Source organism: Salminus brasiliensis, chromosome 24 (assembly GCF_030463535.1).
Source record: "Salminus brasiliensis chromosome 24, fSalBra1.hap2, whole genome shotgun sequence".
In the NCBI taxonomy this organism is placed as follows: domain Eukaryota; kingdom Metazoa; phylum Chordata; class Actinopteri; order Characiformes; family Bryconidae; genus Salminus; species Salminus brasiliensis.
The window spans coordinates 20,501,814-20,523,382 of NC_132901.1; the positions used below are offsets into that span (position 1 = coordinate 20,501,814).

Consider the following 21,569-nt stretch of genomic DNA (forward strand, 5'->3'; position numbering starts at 1 on the left):
GGCTGTAGTGTGGTGAGAAATTTACGGCATGTTTGAAAAGACACGTCTTCTTGTAGAGTACAGCTTGAAGGACGCTTGTATTTCATTTAATGAACCCCAATGAAAGATGTCTCTATAAGAAGACCAGCAAAGCAGATAAGGAGAATGCAGTGATGTTTAGAATCATGATATTCAATGCAGTGGATGTCCAAAATAAAAAAAACGAGGTCACAGTTCGAGACTGCATGTGCTGAAATAATAGCCATTAGCTTCTGTAATCACATGCAAGAAGAAATAACCAAACATTCTGGTTCACTTAGGTAATATTTTATTTGTTGGTTTAATTTTTCAAAACTATTTTTTTATAATAAATTCCGTACTTTGAGGTCAATAAAGAATCATCACAATCGAACAGAAAATACTGTAGAAAAGAATAGCACTGGTAGAATTAGAAAATAAACCGACAGAAGAAAAAAGAACGCTGTTAATGCAGTTTAGCTCATGTTCGCCACTTCCCTCTTCTTGCTTTCCCGAAACAAAGGTGGCGGGCGGAGACGGACAGATAGATGGTGAGACAGATAGACTGACGAGAAGACAGGATGTACGCAGAGGGGCTGGAATGGCTGGAGTGGTCTGTACCTTCTCCATACATCCTGCATTGGCAAAACAACAAGGGCAGCTTCTCGTTCAGGACCACGGACAGCTCATAGTGTTCCTAGTCTTACAAAGGGGCTTCCTTGCCATAGGGGACAACAGGGGTTGTTGGAGATCAGATGGTGGGTGGGCAGTGACTTCTCCTGCAGGCCTGAAATAGTGGGAACGGACATGAAAACCCATTCACACACACACACACTTACACACTCAGTACTTCAGGCCTTTAACATGGTGTATCATTTGGTATGGCGTTTGTGAAAAAGCGTAAAAGAGGGGAAGGGACGAAAGCGACTGAAAGAAAAAAAACAAACAAAAAAAGCCATTGCCGGTGTCGTCGTAAAATCGTCTATATCTAGCAACACTTAATAACATTTATTTGTCTTTTTTTCTCTCATTTTCAAACATTTTATTATTGAAAAGAAAAATGGTTGAGGAGCAGATATAATTTTGCATCATCTATACAACAGGCTATAAAACACCACTGTCACACAGTCCAGAGAGCACATTTAGATGTGGGTGTACTGTATAAACATATGTAGTAAGATACTGTTTGCGTGCAATCGAGTGTTTCCCCTCCCATGTGATCACTTCTTTTGCAAAAAAAAAAAAAAAAAATCACTCCGCTGGCACCACGGCCTCGAGTTTCTCCTCCGACTGAGAAGTAAGGCCTTGAGATTGCTTTTCTGAGATTGCTTTCAGATCCCTAGGCCGGCGGGCTTTCTGTTCTTTTTTGCACCCTTGATAGATTTAACCAAACGGCCTCGCGAGAGTCCACACCAGACGCTGCTTCGAAAAAAGGTGCAAAAGACAAAAAAAAAAAAAAAAAGAGAGAACGAGATTTGGTTGATTCCTCAGATACCAGCTTAGATATTGGTCCCTTTTCCCCCCTCCCTATCTTCCCTTCGATCTCCCCGAATGTTTGAGTAACGTTCGCGCTTGTGCATGGTCTCTAGCCTTCGCTTCTTGGTAGAAAAACAAGTCCCGGCAGCAAACAGCAAGCAAACAGAAAGGAAACGTCGACGGCTTGTGACATGACCCTCCCCAACCCTTCGGTTCGCTGTTAAAACCAGCAAGTGCAATCGCAGCATCTTGTCCGTCCAACGCCAGCAGTGCAGATGGGCTTGTATTGATAATCTGCTTATCAGTTATGGGTAATTATTGGGTAGTTAATCAGCTTTGTTTTCCTCAGGCCAGTCTGTTCTTGGCCGGACCAACCGGCATGTCCAACAGAACCTGTGCCAGCCCGGTCCGCTGCCGCCACCACCGCCATCCTTCTGTTCCCTCCATCCGTTCTGGAGGAAAGCGCTGAAGAACCTTCAGCCCCTGCCACCCCCTCAGGTGCCTCTAGCATCTTGCAGTGTAATTCCACATTTTAGATAAATTTTCTACAATTTTTATAGCAGTTTGTTTTTGTTTCTTCAGTTCTTATTTTACACAGGATGGGTTTTCGTATAATTCTTTAGGAGACAAAAAAAAAAAAGAAGAAACTCAAGTCCTTGAAAAAACGTTGGTCCAGCAAGCACCCAGCGAAGAAGGAGTGATCAAACATAGTACTCCTTGTCCTTGTTTTTCTTGCCCTTGCTGGCGCTCTTGGCCGCGGCGACCGGTTTCTCCTTGACCACCGTGCCGTTGGACTGCGCCGAGTTGCTGATGTAGTTGCGGCTCTCGTCCACGTGGTAGGAGCCTTCGTCTCGGTTGCGGTACTTGTACATGGCGTAGAGGAGGATGAGGATGCAGAGGGCAGCGGCTGCGACGATCCCCACCACCATGCCCGTGGTGCTGCTGGACTCTCTGACCACCTCCACAGGATCAGGGTAGCCCTTCACGCCAGGACCCGTTGGGCTTGCTGGAAAAGAGAAGAGAAGAAGAGAAGGAACCATGAGTCAAAGTTTGTGCAGGCCACTGACACCTTCCACTGACTGGCCAATTTATTAGAAACACCAATTGTAGAGTAGAGCGAGCTCAACCTGACCTCACTGGGTGTTGGGAAGATATTACTGAATTATGATGGTGAACTATTCTCAACGACACCCCCGTCACTGCTATCACATGAGGGCCTTCCTATTCTCTGACTCCTGACCATGGAAAACTGTGATGTTGATGGCATTTGAATTAATAATGTCCTCTCTGTCTGTTGAGAAGCAGGCAGTTTGGCAGTTGCTCCACCCTAGAGCTGTGTACATTTCTGCCCAGGAAGGAACAGAAGGATACATTTACTCAGACCTGTGTTTTATATATTTATATATTATGTAGCGTAATTTCACAGCTCGAGTGGCCCTACAGTCTAACTGCTGCTCATCAATAATAAGAAAACCTTACGTTAAAATGCCAGCAACGGCTTAGTGCTTCATCGGTAAAAGCCTCCTAAGCTACACTCATGCAGCGGGTAAAGTGTCTCAAATCCGATCTTTTTAGCGCAACCTAGCTTTGACATTGGTCTAAACAGTTCACACTCCTAAACTGACCCACATGCGCTAAAGAGAAATGCTTCATGTGAGGTTTTGGATTAGTCTTCGCCAGCATCAGAGGAGCTATCAAGGAGTTCCAGTGGCGAACAGCTGGGCTCTTACTGTAAAAAGGGCACGTAGTTCAGGCACGGCCACTTCTTTGCTTGGCGTCCTTGGTTTCTTTAAACTTTGCTTTCAACCTTTTATTTTCCTTTGTTGCCGCAGTAGCGCCCTCCTGTGGCAGCTTTTGAAAAAAATTTTTTTTCAAAGTCTTCAAACACAGAACTTGGTCAGAAATTGGTAATATCTGCCAATTTCTAATATCTGCCAAGGTTTATTGCCTCGCTAGCCTGTCACTGAAATCCTCTCTCACTGCTATCGTCCATTTTTACTTCTACTTAGGGAATGCAGTGTTGGATTGGCGTAAAAGTCACATGAATTTTGATCTAGCTGTTCTGACTGCGTTGCTTTGCCACATATATGTTATGTATGCCACATATGAAAGTGACCCAAATTTCGGGATGTCATGTAATAGAGGAAGTTCTGTAGACAGGAAATACACAATAAACAAATTGAGGGGGAGGAGCTACAGACTAATCATCAGTATTTCTTTTAGCTCATTTGCTAATGGTTTTAAGGCTCAACTATATACGTATTGCTTTTACAGCACAACCTGCACATCAGTAGATCAAAAGATGGGGTAAGGTTGCAGGTTTCCAATAAAGTGGCCATAGATTTGCCTTTTTGTACTTTTGGGCAAGTTCCCATGACAATTGAATGTCTATAAAACAAACACTCCACTACATTGATAACTGCTTGCCAGGTTCTCTCACAGGTCGGGAGTGTTCTTCCTCAATTGCTGATCCCAAGTCTGGATCAGTAGCTGGCACAGTTGCTCCCTTTGGCCTCAGGAAATGATGCTGTAACTGATTCTGGCTGCGTGCTGGAGAATGCTCTCTCTGCTTGGTAATGAAATGACCTGCAAATCTCACGGAGCTGAAGCGCAGCATTACTGTGGCGATAGCCCTTATCAAGAGGAGCAGCTACTACGGTACACAGCGCCGCCGATTCGAACACTTGGCGAACACGCAGGCCACGGCATTATCATGCAAATTACAAACACAGAACCAGCACTGACTGTGACCCGGCCCTCGGATGAATCCAGTGACCGCCCTTTAACATACTCTAAATGCTTGATAAGGAGGGATTAACGACTCGTCAGACAGTGCTGTGGGAGCCATTTGCAGCTTTGAATGGGAAACTGATTACATATCAGTGGGCCTCCATTATGTACGAGAGCCATCCAAATTATAATCCCACTCCCATCAACTCTGATAGCACTCGGCACCATAACCCTTCATTATTCTGTCTCTCTATCTCTCTCACTCGCTCTCTCTTTCTCCGCTAATGCTCTCATCTGATAAAACGCCTCTTATCCTATACTGCCCCCCCCCCCTTTTTTTTTCAGCACCTTGAAGTTTTTACTTATTTTCTCTTACGTACACGACTTCCTGTTTTCAGCGGTCTGGCCTTTTAACACACTCTTTAAAAGTAAATGCTTCGATTTGGAAAGAGATCCATTACATTATGTAGAGATGCTTTATAAAAATGTATCAATTAAAAAATAATCATCCATTAACAAGCTTTGAGGGGTTCATGTCTGGTTTCTTGAAGGGCAACCTTCATAAAGCCTACAAAATCAGTTGCTATGCGAGGTTTACACTGATCAGCCATTGTATTAACATCAATACCACCTGTCTAATACTCTGCCACCACACAGATCTGACCATTCGAGGCATGGACTCCACAAGACCTCTGAAGGTGTTTGGCCCCCTTTGGTATCTGGCACCAGGAACGTTTAAGGAGCAGATCCTTAAACCCTGTTGTGAGGTGGAGGGTCCTCTATGGATTGCATCAGTGATCCTTAGGTGCCCATGGCCCTGTTGCTGGTTCACTGGTTGAACCAACACTTTTGGTAGGTAGCGACGACTGCATACTGGGAACACCCCACAGGACCTGCCTAAAGCTTTGGAGATGCTCTAGCGATGATGCAGCTGTCTAGCCACCACAATTTGGCTCGTCAGCGTTTCTCAGATTCTTATGCTGGCCCATTTTTAACTTTTTTTTTGCACCTCACCTTCAAGACCTGACTGTTCATGTGCTGCCTAATATATCAACACATCCAGCCCTCGACAGATGCCACTGTAGATGCCTTATTAATCTTATGAACATGATTTTGCTCCCTGGGCCTTGCCCAGCATCACTACTGCACCAGCTGCCAGCCTCATGCATCATCACTAACGCAAAGTTTGTCACAAGCCATGTTCATAAGGTCCTGGACCCTTCACATCTAGTAAAAAATAAATTGGGTCTACATCACTACAGAGGTCATTTTATGCCACAGAACCTTTTTTAAAAATAGGGCTGATATTTTGGTGCCAACATCCCACTGTTGAAATGACATTGATGATTCTATGCATCCAGTGGTAGTCTGGCAAAACTAGGCTTGCCTTGTAGCTAGTAGTAAAGATATAGCTTTGTTAGCTTGTGTGCTACCTGAAATAAATATATATAATATTTATTTTTATTTTATAGAGTGGTTTTTCTACACAGTACACGGTACACGGTTTCTACACGGTTGCAGCTGCAAATTTCCATCCTGGGATCAATAAAGTAGTTCTGATTCTGCTATATTTCAATTCAATATAAAATTCTATAAGAAATATCCCCAAGCATGGCTATGCATTGGACTGGGCAGATAATAACATTACTCGTCGATAAGAGCTTTTCTATACCCGGTGGTAAATGCAAAAAAAAAAAATGATAAAAAGAACCAGAAAGAAGCTCTAAGGTCACACCTGCCATCTTTCTGTGTTCCTCTCCCAGTTCCCCTCTTCTGCTGCTACGTTCCTCCTCCACCACCTTTCTGTCTTCAGTGTCAAACAACAAAAACTCACTGGTTCTCCTTCCTTCTCTGGGCTATAAAAGTTTGCGGTCAGAAGGTGCCCGTCATTGTCTAATAACCCTGTTGTAGTGGGAGTTGAGGCCTACTGTAAGTCCAGGAATGCTAACGGGGGCCAGCAGACGCTCAAGGACGAGGGGAGATGCCGCTGGGAATTGAGTGTGACTGAGCGTTGGAACAGATTAGTTGTGCCTGCCACCGCCCGTGTTATCCCTTTGGACAGGTGTGAAGAAAGCTCACTCCTTCAAGGCGAAAGCCTGTGGGCTGTCACCACATCAACAGGGCGAGATGGGGAGAAATCGGAGGCCGGCTTTGGTTATTTGTTGTTCAGGGTCAGAGAGTCGGGACAGGAGATAAGGACAGGGAACGGTGGAGGTGGAATCACAGCAAGAGAATTCTGGGAGAGAGAGGGAAAACTATGAGGCCCGATTTCTGTCATGCTTTAGAGACCGAGTCAGGGGACATACTATCTGACTAGGACTGTCCAGTCAGTGGCTCATTGTCTCAGGTATTTGATGATGGGGGTGTTTGCTGTTTGCTGCTGCTAATCATTCTAAGGGCATATTCCCTCCGGTTCCTCCGGTTTGGTATGTTCTCCTCATGCCCCCCCATTGGGGGGGGGGGGGGGGGGGGGATAACCCGTGATGGACTGGTGCCCTGTCCAAGGATGTTCCAGTTTTGCGCCCAGTTATTCTGGGTAGATTCTGGAAGGATAAGAAGATGGATGGAGGGATCCCAGCGGAGATCTGCTGCCCTCTGCACAGTATGTGGTCTTTGTAGGCTATACAGGCTCTGCTTTGTGTAGGTTCTGCTTCTCTGTGACAGTGGGAGGTTCGGTTAGGAAACGGCTGCTTGCGAATACTTTATAGGAAAACCTCTCCTCGATTCTCCCTGAACTGGTAGCAATGCGGGTCTAGCAGCTAGTCAGCTCAGACAGAATAATTATTGAAGTCAGGCAGAATCCAGGACACCAGCCAGGAAGGGAATTTCAGTAAAGCATCCAGATACAGCTGCAGATGCTCTCAAGTGAGCAGGGTTTATGGTGAAGGTGAGGGTCATGTCAATAGTGATATTGCAATAGTGTTCATTTTCAAAAGTTTGGTCCTAGCATACGTCGGACATCAATTGAACGTCGGACAGACATTGCATTTAGGTTAAAAAGGAAAATCGTGTTGAGGTTAAAACTCAATTTTGGCTGGAAATCAAAGTCACATATCCATCAGAAACCAACACTGGGTTGACCTCAAGCTCCAACGTTGGACAGATGTTGAAATTTGCTTCATTACCCACAACATAGCAGTGTGGTTGTGTGGACATTAATTTTAGGAAGTTTAGAAGATGCTGGGTTTTGGTCACCATACCTCACAACTAAATGCTAGTATTTTAGGTCAGTATGTAGATATGTATATATAATACATATACCTATAGTGTGTCCCTCCTTTGACTTTCCTGACAAGACTCCCTTTCCTTCTCAGAGTTTCGTAGGTGTAGCCTCGCCCTTTCAAACGGCATAGTTAAGATGCTTTCCTTCAACATGTGCATCTTCAAAACACAAAGAAGAAAAGCCAGGTTTCTGTCACAGGGAAAACAGATGGAGCGTCTCTCCCTCAAGTCTGGATCAGTAGCTGGCACAGTCGCTCCCTTTGGCCTCAGGAAATGATGCTGTAACTGATTCTGGCTGCGTGCTGGAGAATGCTCTCTCTGCTTGGTAATGAAATGACCTGCAAATCTCACGGAGCTGAAGCGCAGCATTACTGTGGGGATAGCCCTTATCCAAAGGAGCAGCTACTACGGTACGCAGCACCGCCGATTCGAACACGCAGGCCACGGCATTATCATGCAAATTACAAACACAGAACCAGCACTGACTGTGACCCAGCCCTCGGATGAATCCAGTGACTGCCCTTTAACATACTCTAAATGCTTGATAAGGAGGGATTAACGACTCGTCAGACAGTGCTGTGGGAGCCATTTGCCGCTTAGTTTTACAAATAATTTACAGAAACATTCTTTAAGTGTGGGTTTATGACTTTAAGATGACAACCTCTCTTTATTCTAACATTAAACAGGCTCTGTACCAGTAAGACCAATGTATTCCATTCAAAAAGCACTGCTGGCTGAAACACTCCTTATAACGTCAGTGTGATAGGGTGATGCTAAACTGCTGTAGGCTGCACAGGTGGATATATAAATGGTATATGTTAATTTTGTAGACATTTGTTAAATATTAAACATTTTTTGCTTTTATATAAAACAGGAAATGTCAATTTAATGAATGTCACATTATTTAAATAAATATAAAAATATTTTAAATTATATTTTATTAACATTATTATTATAATTATTTTATTATTAATTTTATATATTATAGTGACATTTCCTTTTTTGCATAAATGACATCATAATGTTTAGCATTGTTACTGCAAAAAAACTGAAAAGGTACCAAGTGTTTACAGCTTTTTACCTCTAAACCAGATTCTTCACCAACGAAGGTTCCCTACAAGAAAAGAGCACTTTGGAACGGAACTTTTCATTTCCAACTGTGTGGCTATGTTTAAAAAAAGACCTAAAATGTAACTTCCATCCTGTTCTAAAACATGTTTTCTTGTTTTTTTCTTTTTCTCATTTTCAGAACACTAGGTAGCTTCTGGCTACTTGTAGCTGCTAGTCTACTGCCAAGGACCAACCCAGGAAAACCTCAGCTAGGGAGCCTCAGCTAGGGAGTCGCTATTCCTGCTTACAGTATGTGAACCGGAACTGTTCAGAGGAATCTCATCAGGCTAATGCTGTGTCCGAGTGCTCAAAGAAAGACTGTGTTTTTATACCCAATGGTTATCTAGTAAATACTACTACGGCCACTAAGCAAATAGATCTGTAGGATATCCAAAAACAATGATATTGGGTCGTCCACAAACGCTGCAAAATAGTAAACCACACAGATTAATATTAGCTTACAAACAAACTCCTACAGGGTCTTCTGTATGAACTGGTGGGGCTATTCTCTGGTAATAGAAGTTTGTAAAAACACTTCCGGCCTACCAGCGGACCACAGGCTGTTTTAAGAGGTTAAAGGTTGCGCTGCCACATCTCGTTAAACTCACGTATCATCTAGAACCCAGAGTTTCCCCACTTGAAAATACCACTTCACTTTTTGTTTGTTTGCCAGGAACGCCAGGAGACACTGGCTCCCCGGTTGTTTCGGAGCAGGCAGTGAGCTAGCAGCCTCGGTTCTGGCTGCCTTTCGCACCTGCTAGCCACACAGATGTGCTGATTGGTCTCATGCGGGGCATGGCAGAGTGACAACAGACAGATACAGTACTGCCAAGACTGCGCAGATTTACATCAGTCCCCCTGTCTACAGACGCCCTCGCGATAATCCGATCGCTCAGACGGCCGGTTCCAGAGAGTCTGCAGTGGGGGTGGGTGGCTGTAACCTGCAGCTGCATGAACTGTGCTCAGTCAGTGAGTGTCATTCGTTTTTTTAATTCATGCGTCTGGAGAAAGACAATAGTTGGCACAGGTGTGTATTTATCTCCCTCTCCCTTGCTCCCTCTCCGGCCAGTGAACTCCTGATGAAAATCATCGTCACGTTTCATCATGACATTATTTAATGTACAGTCATGTGAAAAAGTTAGCACACCTTGTGAAACCTGTTGTCTGTTTAACATATTTAAACATCTGAGCAGTTGATCTTCATCTGACCAGATACTTTGCTTGGTTTGTTACATTTTACAACTGATTTGTAAAGGCATCTCTTTAGTAGTATGGCTTTAATTATATTACCCCAATCTCACAATATTCATCAGATGAAGATGAAATATCCAGATGTTTAAATATGTTCAAACACAAAGGTTTACTGGGGTTTCCACATTTTTTCCATATCCTGGTATACTGCAACATGGTGGGCCTAAATGAGTTACGAGAATACACTGAGACCTTCTAATCTATCTGTCTTTCACTCTCTTAGCTCTCCCTGCGTATTTCTGTACGTACACTTGGCTCTCCATTAGTGCTCTGCGGCTAAGCGATGACACTGGTGGAGAAACCATGCCTGAAACGAGTGTTTAAAATAATGGGAGGCTTTTGTAAATTCCACTTGAGTGCACCCAAGGGTAAAATTAGATAGAGGGAGAGAAAACGACCTCCAAATGCTGTGTGTTTTTTTTTATTTTCTCTCCTTTTTCTCACTATAGCGCAGAAGGGGCGTGGTAAAGACAGTGAGCAGCAACCCTGAAAGAGAACAGGAGTGTCTGTGTACAGTACGTATGTGTGCATGTGCATGTATATAGCCTATCTGTTTGCTGGGGATTACAGTGTTGAGTCTCTGCACACCTCATATTTTCCCTGCCTTCCAAATGAACAGATATGGGTGCCAGTGGAAGCAGACTGTCAGAGACTGTCACAGCATCTGTGCATTTGTAGAATGCGGCACATCGCTGCCATACTTGTTGCACATGTTTTGCATCATATCTGTGCAGTCCTAGTGTTCCTGAAATGTGACACAGTTGGTATTAAAGTCAGCGCTTTTAAAAAGTGTTCCTGATTACGCTGCAGTGCTACTTAATTGTTGCTCTGTGTGTTATTAGATTATTAATATATTTGGCAAAGAAAGTGTTTTTGAAGCCTTGAAGACTGCTTATGTCATATGCAGTCTGAGGGAATCTACCAGTTTATGGCTTGGAGTGAGTCTAATTTACCCTCTTTTATGACCTCACACTAATACTCTATTAAAGCCACGCCCACATCCGGTTTGTTTCCATATACAAAACCAATAATGTTGTATGTTTAAAAAAAAAAATCCAAATATAAACAACCATTTTTGATTCCTTACAGAGATTGAGACAGTCATCAACTGGCATGTTGACTGACCAGCCCCCTTAAAGGACCCCTGATAGTCATGAGAGCCAATCTACATATGTTAAAAATGTAGCTAGATAAATTGACTCCTTTGGACTCCCAGAGACCTAAAACGCTAGCACTTACACCCTAAAATGACATTTTATTTATTTATATCCCCCCCATTTTAGCTTAGCCAATTAACCCATCCTCTCACCAGGACTCCCTCCATCACTTGCAATGCTTATGGACAGATGGATCATCCTCAGATACATTTGTAGTCAGCCACTGCCTCTTTTCGAACTACTGTCAATGTAGCATCACAAGGCTCTAATACATCAGCCAACAGCTCGGCTAGCTAGCACCACAATAGGAGTGATGGGGAGGAGAGGGCACTATTTACCCTCCCAGAGAGACTATAGGCAATTGTCTCAGGCTCCAGCTGTTAATGGCGAAGCAGCATTAGCAACATGCCTCTTGTTCTGCCACTCTGAGCCCTGCACCCCAGAGACTTGACTCAGACTTGCACCTAAAGACTGGCTAGACTCGAACTTGCACATCAAAATTTGACTCAGAGTCTTGGTACTTGACTCAACACTCGACATGAGATGCACACGGCAAGGACTTAATACCCCAAAGACATGAAATTCAACCTGACTCATAGCTGCAGACTTGCTTACTAGACTCAGACTTGCATTCCAAAGACTTAACACTCGACTCAGACTCACAGTTTGAGACTAGACTCAGAGTCGCACCCCAAAGCCTCAAAACTTGACTTAGATTTGCCCCAGAGACTCAGGATTAGACTAGTGCTCACAACCCAAAGACTTAGAATTCGATTGAGACTCGCATCTATTGATTTGGGATTAGACTCAGACTTGAAACTTGAAAGGCTCAAGGGCTGACTCGCATTCACACCCAAGAGACTTGACTTAACCTGCACCCCAAAGACTCTAGGCTCGACTCTGACTTTGAATGGAGTGACTTGTGAACATTTCTGCAACAAAAAGCCATGTAATAGGCCTATGCAATGTCAGAGAATCTACCAGTAAATGGACAGTAGTAAGATAAAAAAAAAAATGGTACACTGTCCAAATACTTATGGACCTAACTGTGTACCCACCTCCCACACCCACTTCTAGTCTGTATCCATGTGGAACTACAAATACTAACTACGGATATCCCTCTCTCTGAACACCTTTAAGCGATATGATACACGGCCGGGGAAAGCTGAGGTAATGGCATGAAGTGAAGGTGGTTGTACGTGGCAGATGGCGGGCAGGATGCATGACGCTGGCGACAGCCCTGCCGCGTTTAAGGAAATCAGCAGGAGAACGGGCTCTGCGTAAAGTGTCTTTCGGCGGCCACTAATCCTTCAAGGATTCCGAAACGTGGCTCAGAGAGGGATTATAGCTGAGGAGAGCAGGGGCTGCTTGGCTAATTTGCTTTGAAATGCCTGACAAGCTTCCATAGGCTTCGCCTCCACTCTCCCGCTCAACACCCATCCCGCTACTGCCGACTCCCCCTTCACCCCTCGTCCCCTCACCCACGAGCCCATTTCCTTACCGGCTCGGCTTGTGGCCAGCCTGCTGTCGGGAGCAGAGCAGGATCAGAGATTCTGGACTGTCAGTAGGGATTTGAATATATGGCTCCTTTTATAGCCTATTTCCCTTGTTTGTCAGCAGCAAAGAGGTTCATTTGTTTGGTAATTTCAAGGGGAAGTGGTAGAGGGGGGTTCGGAGGGAAGCGAGATGGGGGATGTAGCGAGACACTTTCTCGCAGGTAAAGTGATCAGTCTGTCTGCTGGGGCTGTAATGACAGGACCGTGCACCTGTAGACCTATCATTAGTATGATTGATGGGGTAAAATGATTTGGGACAATGCCATGTAAGGGTGCAACAAAGTAGGGAAACACTGGGGTTATAGCGACGCAACCATGTGACCGTATGTGTCATGGAAATGTAGAGAATAGACTTTTTTTTATTAATAATGATATCTAATACTGTGACATTGTTTGAACACCAGCATGAGTTGCAGCCGAAACTGAGTAAATACTGTGTAAGATGTTTAGTCTGTAGCTCCTCCCCCTCAATTTGTTTACTGTTTATTACCACCTGCACCTTAACACCTACCATATCACATGACGTCCCCAGTCTGGGAGGCTTTTGCCAATGTGCACTGGGCCCTTGCTAGGATTTAAACTTATGATCTCCTCACAGTTGATAAGCTGCAGTTAGACCGTAGGGCCACCCTAGAGCTGTGAAAAGACACTACATACAAACATAGTTCATAGTAAATCTCATCAAGACCACAGCCTGCCATAGTCAAGAGATCGAGAATTGGTAGATCTTCGCTCACGTAACGGGGAGTTCTGACCTACAGATGTGAATATAGTGAACATTGAGGGGGAGGAGCTACAGACTAAAAATCATACACAATATTTAAGCAATTTCAGCTGCAGATCATTTAACTCATGTTTTTGGGACTCCAAACTGAGAAGCATAACTACAAATGTGAATTAGCAGAATGTTTGACCTTCAGTAAAGTGTTATCAAAGAGATCCCAGTTAGACTTCCAGTTACGACAAGCTGAAAAATCAGACAGTTTCTCTGTCCAGCTCGAGCTGAGGTCAGAATTAGGTCTGGATAAAAATGCAAGGCTTAAAAGCTAGACTGAGCTGATAGCTTTAATTAAGTGTAACAGCTAATGGCATGTACTGCCTATAGCTGTACAGTGCAAAGTGAGGCCTCTTTCTGCTACTGCTGTTTAATTGGGTAAAACATTGAACATTGAAAACGTACATGTAATGTAAAGCATAAAGTGGAACAGAAGCGAGGCAGCAGGGGATCCATTTGAAAACATTAGCAAGGCTTTCCCCCCATTGTTATTTCTCATAATTTGCCAGCATGTTTTCTAAGTTCAATGCACCATGAAACGCCATTAGTAATGCTGTGGAGTGCTCACACGTCTAGCTTGATGCTACCTGCTAGGGAGAATGTGAGACACAATGGATTTCTTTAGCATGCATGAAATACATCAAGTCAGTTCTGAATACAGTGTTAATATTAATATTAATACTGAGCCTGATTCATACTGGTTAATGCAAAGTTGATGACCACTAACAAAGGAAATATCAAGACAGCTCATGTACGTTGTGTAGCATAGCCCTCTCAGACTCTGCTACTGCATCATCAGGTATCATTCTGTAACAGGCAACATTATCCATTCAAATCATGCATCTGTGCCGTACAAATATGGATACAGTAAATTGCTCCCTTTGGCAAGATTGCATTTGCTTTCAGTAAAAAGGAAGCAGACAGCCGATCAAGTCTGCTTCCCTTTTTGGCATTCATTGCAGACCACTATTTATCTAAAAATGTCTAAAAGGTCCAGACGCTTTGTGTCTGCGTATTATTATAAGCACGCTCACAATTACAGTGTAACTGAATGCTGTCGTTTCTTTGCTCAGTGTCTTCATCATGGCTTATTTTACCTTGCAAAATCAACTGGCTAGTGTTTTTATAAAGCTTCACAAACTGCTCAGTGGCTAGGAGTATTAGCATTACGCTAATACATTTTTGTTTGTCATATTTGTGCGTGTTGATATGGCATGGTTTAGGTTAGACTGCTGTAAGGCCTCCCATCTTCAGTTAGCAGAACGTCTGGCTAAGCATTTCACAGTACAAAATCTGGTGGCTGTAATCTGTAGCCTCTAGAGTGGATCAGCATGTGAATGGGTCACTGCTCCTAGAGCAGCATCACTTCCAGCCACAATGCACGGGGGTATTCGCTCCCTTCACTAATTAGCTCACAGGCCTTGAGATGAAGCTTCCTTTGAGCACTATCCAGCAAAGTAAGCATATGGAGGAGGCTAACGCATAAACGTGCCTTGAAGAGGGTTTCCTAGTTCTTGCTTGCATTTTTCCATGAAGAGGGAATGTTCAACTGAGAAGCCACACGGTGTGTCAGGCTCGTAAAGAGTTGTGCCTTTAGATCATTAGTTTCCTGATGCTTTTGAAGATGCTGTTTTAAAGACGTCTGCAAAAAATGACTGCAAAATGGCTCGAGAACATTACAGTAGCCCAGCAAGGGGCGACGATATCTAGTAAAATTTGGAGCCTCAAGGAGATTATGAGCACAGTGCACAAATGATAGAACATGAAGCTGAGGCCATGATTTTTTAAAGAGATGGAGGCATCACAAAACAATGTGATCTCGCATGGTCACATAAAAAGCAAAAACAAGCAGCCGTGGGGTTGTTTACATTGGCATGGCTACCCCCCCCCCAATTTCTGAAATGCAGAGAGCTTTTTTTTTTTTTTTTATCCTGGTCAAAGATCTTTAGAGAAAATAAAAAATATACACATAGTTTGATGGTGGTTGGTGTGGCACAAGAGATAACACCACTACCTGCCAGTGGGCTACCACACCACGTGGGAGACTGGGGTTCGATTCCCGGTCTGGGTGACTATGCTGCGCCACACCAAAAAGAGTCCTTAGGCAAGACTCCCAACACTACATTGGCTCACCTCTGTAATACAAGTTACCTTGTAAGTCGCTCTGGATAAGAGCGTCAGCTAAATGCCTGTAATTATAAATGTATGGTCAGTAGAGATCACTAGTTCACTGGACACTTTCAAATCCCATTAGAAAACCATAAAATAGATCTAAAATCCCCTGCTAAACCGAAATGTAACATCGTCTAATGGACGAAGTGCTGGTTATTGCCAATTAAGCTTTCTATAGAATATGCAGGCCTCAATCAGTCAAATATTCCAATACTCTGAGTCACTCTTTTTTAGCTTTACTCACAGTTGGAGAAAGTTTGGCCATATGTGTCCAAAACCTTAGTGAACACACTGAGCAAGTGTAAGCAATTAGGGGAACCCTAATCACTGAGTGTTTATATGTTTGAGAACAGGTCAGCACAGCAAGGTTGCTGACCAGCCAGAAGAAAGAGTTGCGGCTTAAGGATTTCATTACTGTTTCTGCACACGTTTCACCATCGCAAGGTCTAGATGGAGCGATCGGCTGTGTTTATAGAAGCTTGCGCTTTTTATTGGCCCATAAAACAGGCAGTCCTAACTGCAGACACTTGCTGACTCTACACAAAGTCGTTGGTATATGTGTCCGGCTTAAACGTCACATTAACCTCCCTGCCACCAGCTGTTGTAAAAGAGCTCATTAAGAAATAATCAGTCAAATGTGACATTATAAGATGCTGCTGTCAATGTGGACAATACGTTGGTGTAAATACAGTGGGTCACATATAAAAGGAGCGGTAATGGCAGACACTCCATTACTGGTAATAAAGATTGGGGATTGGCTTGCCTTCCTTCCAAAGACTGCAAGTTATTTTTGGAGCCCTCAGAAGTAGCCATGAGCCTTTATCAGAAGATCAATGTTAGGAGCCAGGGTTGTTCAGAAACGCTTGCCCCCCTGTTCAGGAAACAAGGCCTTTGCTGCAAGCTAACGTTCAGTGTTTTATTACTATTATTCCATTCGTGTTCCCAGCTTGGGCCATAACATAACATAACATTTCACGGATCAGAGCTCCCTTTGTGTGGGTTTGGGCTGCACGGGACCGCCGGCGATCGTTCACGTTTTGTTTGTTCTGCATGACGGCATAGAAGCAATTCTGGACAGGGTTCTGAAGGAAGTGCTCTGAGCACCAAACAAGCTTCCACTGCCACCAGCGCTGGGTCTGCCGGTCTTATACTGCACAACATGTGGCTTCCAAAAAACATTAGGATCTGTCATGTAATGAGTGCACACTTTCCGTCAGCCTGGCAATGTCAGGTACTGAAGCAGGAGGAGCAGTCATCTATGAGAATCCAAGGGAATCAGTGACCTATGAATAATAGGTGCCTCCGTGTACAGGGTAATGCTAGGAGGTTGTATGAACACATTCTGATTAAAACAGAAGGAACTGTGCCAAAGCACCACTGTCTTATGCCATAGGGTGAGGCCCTGTTGCAAAACCTGCCTTATTAATAATGACCAGCCTTAAGACCTTAGGCTGAAGATGACACATCCTCAGCATCTGCCTAACAGGCAAGTGAGCCAGCCTGGTTACTGCAGTGACAAATGAGAGTAGCAGTGCCATAAACAGCTTGACAGTAGTTGATATGAGTAAGTCTCATCAATGTTTGCTCATGTTCTGGGTCGGCGTTCTTCAGTTGCGATCCTGGAAGGCCGGTGGACGAAGAGATGTCCAGCTCATTTTGGAGATTTCCCTGCCCTTACATTTTAGGCACTTGGCTGACAGTCTTATCCAGAGCGTTATCCTTACGTTTGCATCATGCCTCCCAGGTAGAAGAACGTAGCGTTAGGATTCTTGCCCATGGACTTATATTGGCTAAGTGTGGTGAGCTTGCACAGCCAAGGATTTTAAGCCTAGGCTACACCACCAATCTAGCTATTCAGGCAGGACCCATAAGAAGACCTCCACCTGGCAATTAACAGGTAAATTGTGTTAATCTGATGTGACACAACTCTGCTAGGCACCAGCCTTCCAGGAACCAGGATGAAGAACCTTGGTCTAGGGGCCGAGGGAGACCTCCACCACGACTGTCCTGAATGTACGTTATCACTCACGTTATCGCTTGCTTATTAGTCTGCTTGGGGTCCAGTAGAGAAGATGGCTTTCTGAGTTTATGGAGTTGGATATTGTTGTTGGGATAAAGAAGTCCGTTCAGTGCCAAGCAGTTTAAAGCATGGAGCAACACAGACTACACTAATGCACCAGTTTTCTATTTGCATCTCTCTCTCTTTCCCTCATTAAGTTCTTGTGCTGAGCTCAGTCATGCCACGCACCTCAAATGCAGTATTTATAGGTTTCATTAACACTACACATTAAAACCCAGTACAAAAGGACAGGAGGGATAATAGGCCCCCAAAGGTACGTCATTTTCTATGCTAGGCCTAGATAACACAAAATGCTAATCAGGGCTAGAACTTGACAGGGGCAAGTATTGTGCACTTTGCAGTCCCACTGTGTAGCATATACCACAATGGCCCATTAATCTTTCCAGGACGTTCCAGTATATTGCTGTATATTTCAACAGTGGTGATCCGGGATTTGAAACGCATCTATATCTCATCTGTTCCCCTGTTCTTATCCTCAAGCGTGCTGGCGAGGCAGAGTCTGCATTTCCTGTTCTGTGGTTTCACCAACTGAGAGGTTCAGTTTGCTGCAGTGTGATCTAATCTGGGTCCTGCTGGAAGATTAGCTCCGGCCCGCTCCGCCGCCAGAGCTCACCGTTTTCCGGCAGTAAAAGAAATAAAGTGCGGCGACAAATAAGGCTGGGGATCGATATCACTCGATCGCTGATAGTGCTGCCTCATGTATGATCTACAGCCTGCTGGACTGACCTTGTGCGGTGAGCAAGCCGCCATGACATCTTACAGTTGCTTCATTCTGCGCACAGCCAGGAGTGTGTGTATCCAACGAAGAATAAGGCACATAACCTGCTTTATCTTGCAGGTGGCTGGGGAACCAAGCAATTTTGGGGTGGAAAGAGGTATTTATCGAAGTGACAATTTGAGCACTAAAGAGTGTCCAGAAAGTGGAGCATGTACTTGATCGGAATCCCTCGGGACCCCAGGCAATTTTGGGCAATTCTCTGGGACTCTAGGACTATTGAGAATTTCAGCGAAAGCCTTTTTTTTTTCCCCTCTCTGCACAAAGTGAGATGTTCTCCTTCAGGCATGAACAGGACGGTGAGACTAAGGGGTAACCCAAGACACCTTCTCAGCGGCAATGAATCCAGTCCTTCGTGCGTGGGGCCAGGTATCGGGAAAATGCAATCCGCCGCTCCGCCAGCCATGGAAATGGCACTGAATGTAGATATTGATCAGTATATGCTGTTAGACAACTGTCACCCCCACAGCCCAGGGCAGCTGGTGTCGAATCTCCCAGACAGCCCTGCGGAAGCGCTTATGCACTCTTTTGCAGAGGAGAAAACAGTGTTTAGGCTTTCCGCATTGCCCTCCTTTGACCTTGCACAATACGCTTGGTGTAACACTTGCTACCATCCTCTCAAACGTACACAAGCTCATCTGCTGCATGGGAGGGGAAAAAATGTAATAGCAGGTCTAAAGCCTGGTGGTGGTTTTCCTCCAGAAAGCTGATCTCCATCTGTCAGGCTCAGGGACAAGGGACAGATACACCTCCTTATCTTCTCAGCTTGCACCCCAGACGCATGTTGGCTGCAGATAGACAGATGTTGGATTACCGTGGGGCGGACATTAATTTGGTGCAGGGGCTTATTGGTTATGCTCTGATCGATAGGGAGCGCAAGAGGCGGTAAGTCTTTGGACTTAATTGTTCGTTCCACTTATGAGGCTTGTAGGCCTTGACTGTAATCCTCTTCTCTTAAGGTGCCAGCAGGCGTACTTCCATTCAGGTGGTATGTGGCCAGAGAGGGGAGATTAGAACCGCCTACAGGGTGAAGAGTACATTTATGGATTTAAAGTGTTTTTTTTTTTTTACTTGGAATATTAAGTAAGGGCCCAGTTTTCTGAAATCATATGGGTGGCTTTTGGTTCCTCAGTTGAAATAAACCTTTTAAATAGTCCATATATAAGGTAAACCAAAATAGCACATGCCTGTTTAACTCAATGGGACAAAAAGTGTCAACTACTTGTTTAGGATCAAAATATCTCAAAACACACCTGGCTGAAAAGGCTAAAATTAAAATATTTTAATAAGATTCTAGAGACTCTGGAGTGGTGGTCATCAAAACAAACCCTTTCCTGTGCCCTCGCCACAAAATGCATCATCTAAACAAACCTGATGCTATTTTGGAAACAAGTCCTGTGGGTAGATGAAGTTAAAACTTTCTTGGCTGCAACAAGATACAAGCTTTGTTTGTAGAGGGTGCAGAATTTCATAAAAAGAAGACCTCTCCAACTGTTAAGCACAGGGGTGGATCGATCATGCTTTGGGCTTGTGTTGCAGCCAGTGGCATGGGGAGCACTTCACTGGCAAAGGGCAGAATAGATTCAATTAAGTACCAGCAGCTTCTACCACAGAGTAATAGTCTTAACCACATCTCAAAATTCACAATGAACTACTGAAGGTTTTCCCATGGCCCTCACAGGTCCCCTGACCTAAAGACCACTGAAAATCTGTGGACACCCTTCAAAAGAGCAGTGCAGCAAGAACTTCACTGAACTAGAAGCCTGAGAATTAAGTGTTTATTAGCTGTGATCCTTGTCAATGGGGGGATTACTAAGTACTGACCATGCAAGGTCATCTTGTACTTGCTACCTATTCATAGTAACAGATATTTTGACCAGGGGTGCTCTTTTTTATTGGTATACCCTAAACAAAAATATACATAATATACATTAAAACAAAAACAAGTAGGGCTAACTTTGATTCTAAAAGCTGATATATGATCATTTTTTTTATGCCAAACTAATATTAGAATGAGTCCAACTATGCATTATGGTTTATGGTTTTATATACATCATCTTCTTCATAATCTTGTAAGCAGCATTATCTGTTAAATCCAACTGATCTGTAAAATCAACTTGCTTACTGACAGCATAAACTGATAACTATTAAATCCCATAACTGCTCCCTACAATCATCTGAACACCTCCCACAACAGCGTCTCTTTTCCTGAGGAAATTGTCCTTGCTTCTGGAGAAATGACAGTGACTGTGCTTCTGGAGAAATGACAGATTTCTGGCTTATTGAAACAACAAATTGGAGCAGTTTGTGTTGCGCCCCAGTCCCCCCCGCCCCCCAAATGCTTTACTATCTCTATTTCCACTGACATTCAAGTGTTCCTGTTCTGACGGAACGCTTACCCAAGTGACAGAGCAGTGCTGGAGGTTGACGTGGCCTGCATTCTGACTGCTTCTCCTGCCTGAAATCAACTCAAGGAATACTTACTAATGCGGCCTATGTTACACACGTACACAGTTTAATTAAACCCAGGTACAGTAAAATGAGCTGTTTTCCACAAGAAATCATTTCCAGGTCAAAACACTTACTCATCCCTGGGTACAATTGTCTAGGTACAATTGCCCGTCCTCTTAATTAGGGTATTGTGTTGTTCTCCATGTGGCGCAGGAAGTCGAACACTCGGCACGCCAGAAAAACAGTGTTTGTTTTCCTCAGAGAAGGCACTTGACGTAGTCGGCGCACTAGGAGCGTGTCATGTGTAATCAGCTCCCGTAAACAGAGGCGCGCGCAAGACAACACAATTCTAGTTCCCCTGGCCGCCGCTGAGCTTAATTAATGACAGTGGGGACCTGCTGCATGTCACATAGCTGAGGCAGGTGGATGAACCGCTCAAATGGCCCAGCTTCCCCCGGCTGACGGCTCCTATCTGGGTTAAGATCCCTTCTCACACACTTCTCACGCATGGAGCATCAGAGCAAGGCATCTCTAATAAGACCCTCAAAGGGTCTTATTAGGGCTGGCTTAAAGGAAGCACCCCCCAAAATGTAGCCTTTAGAAGTCTAGAGCTATTGCTTTTCTTTTGTTTAAGCATTTAGATGTAATGACTAAATTAGATATGAGTGAGAAATCATAGCTGATATAAAACCATACCACTGTTTGGATATTGCCAGAGATAACGGCAACTGTAATGGATAATAATAAGTAGAAAATATAGATTCATACTGGTTTAAACGGGTTTAAAGGTCCCCTAGAGTGGAAAACTGTAATTTCC

General features: G+C 44.1%; 1 protein-coding gene across 24 annotated transcripts in view; it reads right to left on the minus strand.

Moving 5' to 3' along the window:
• Nucleotides 1-290: 290 nt before the first annotated feature.
• Nucleotides 291-21,569, minus strand: part of LOC140547029 (neurexin-1a-like) — a 495,217-nt gene continuing 473,938 nt past the window's right edge. For all 24 annotated transcript variants that reach the window (XM_072670538.1, XM_072670515.1, XM_072670531.1 and 21 more), the window contains one exon: nt 291-2,479. In XM_072670538.1, the coding sequence (XP_072526639.1) occupies nt 2,175-2,479 (305 nt within the window). In that variant the 3' untranslated portion in view covers nt 291-2,174. The remainder of the gene's footprint in view (nt 2,480-21,569) is intronic.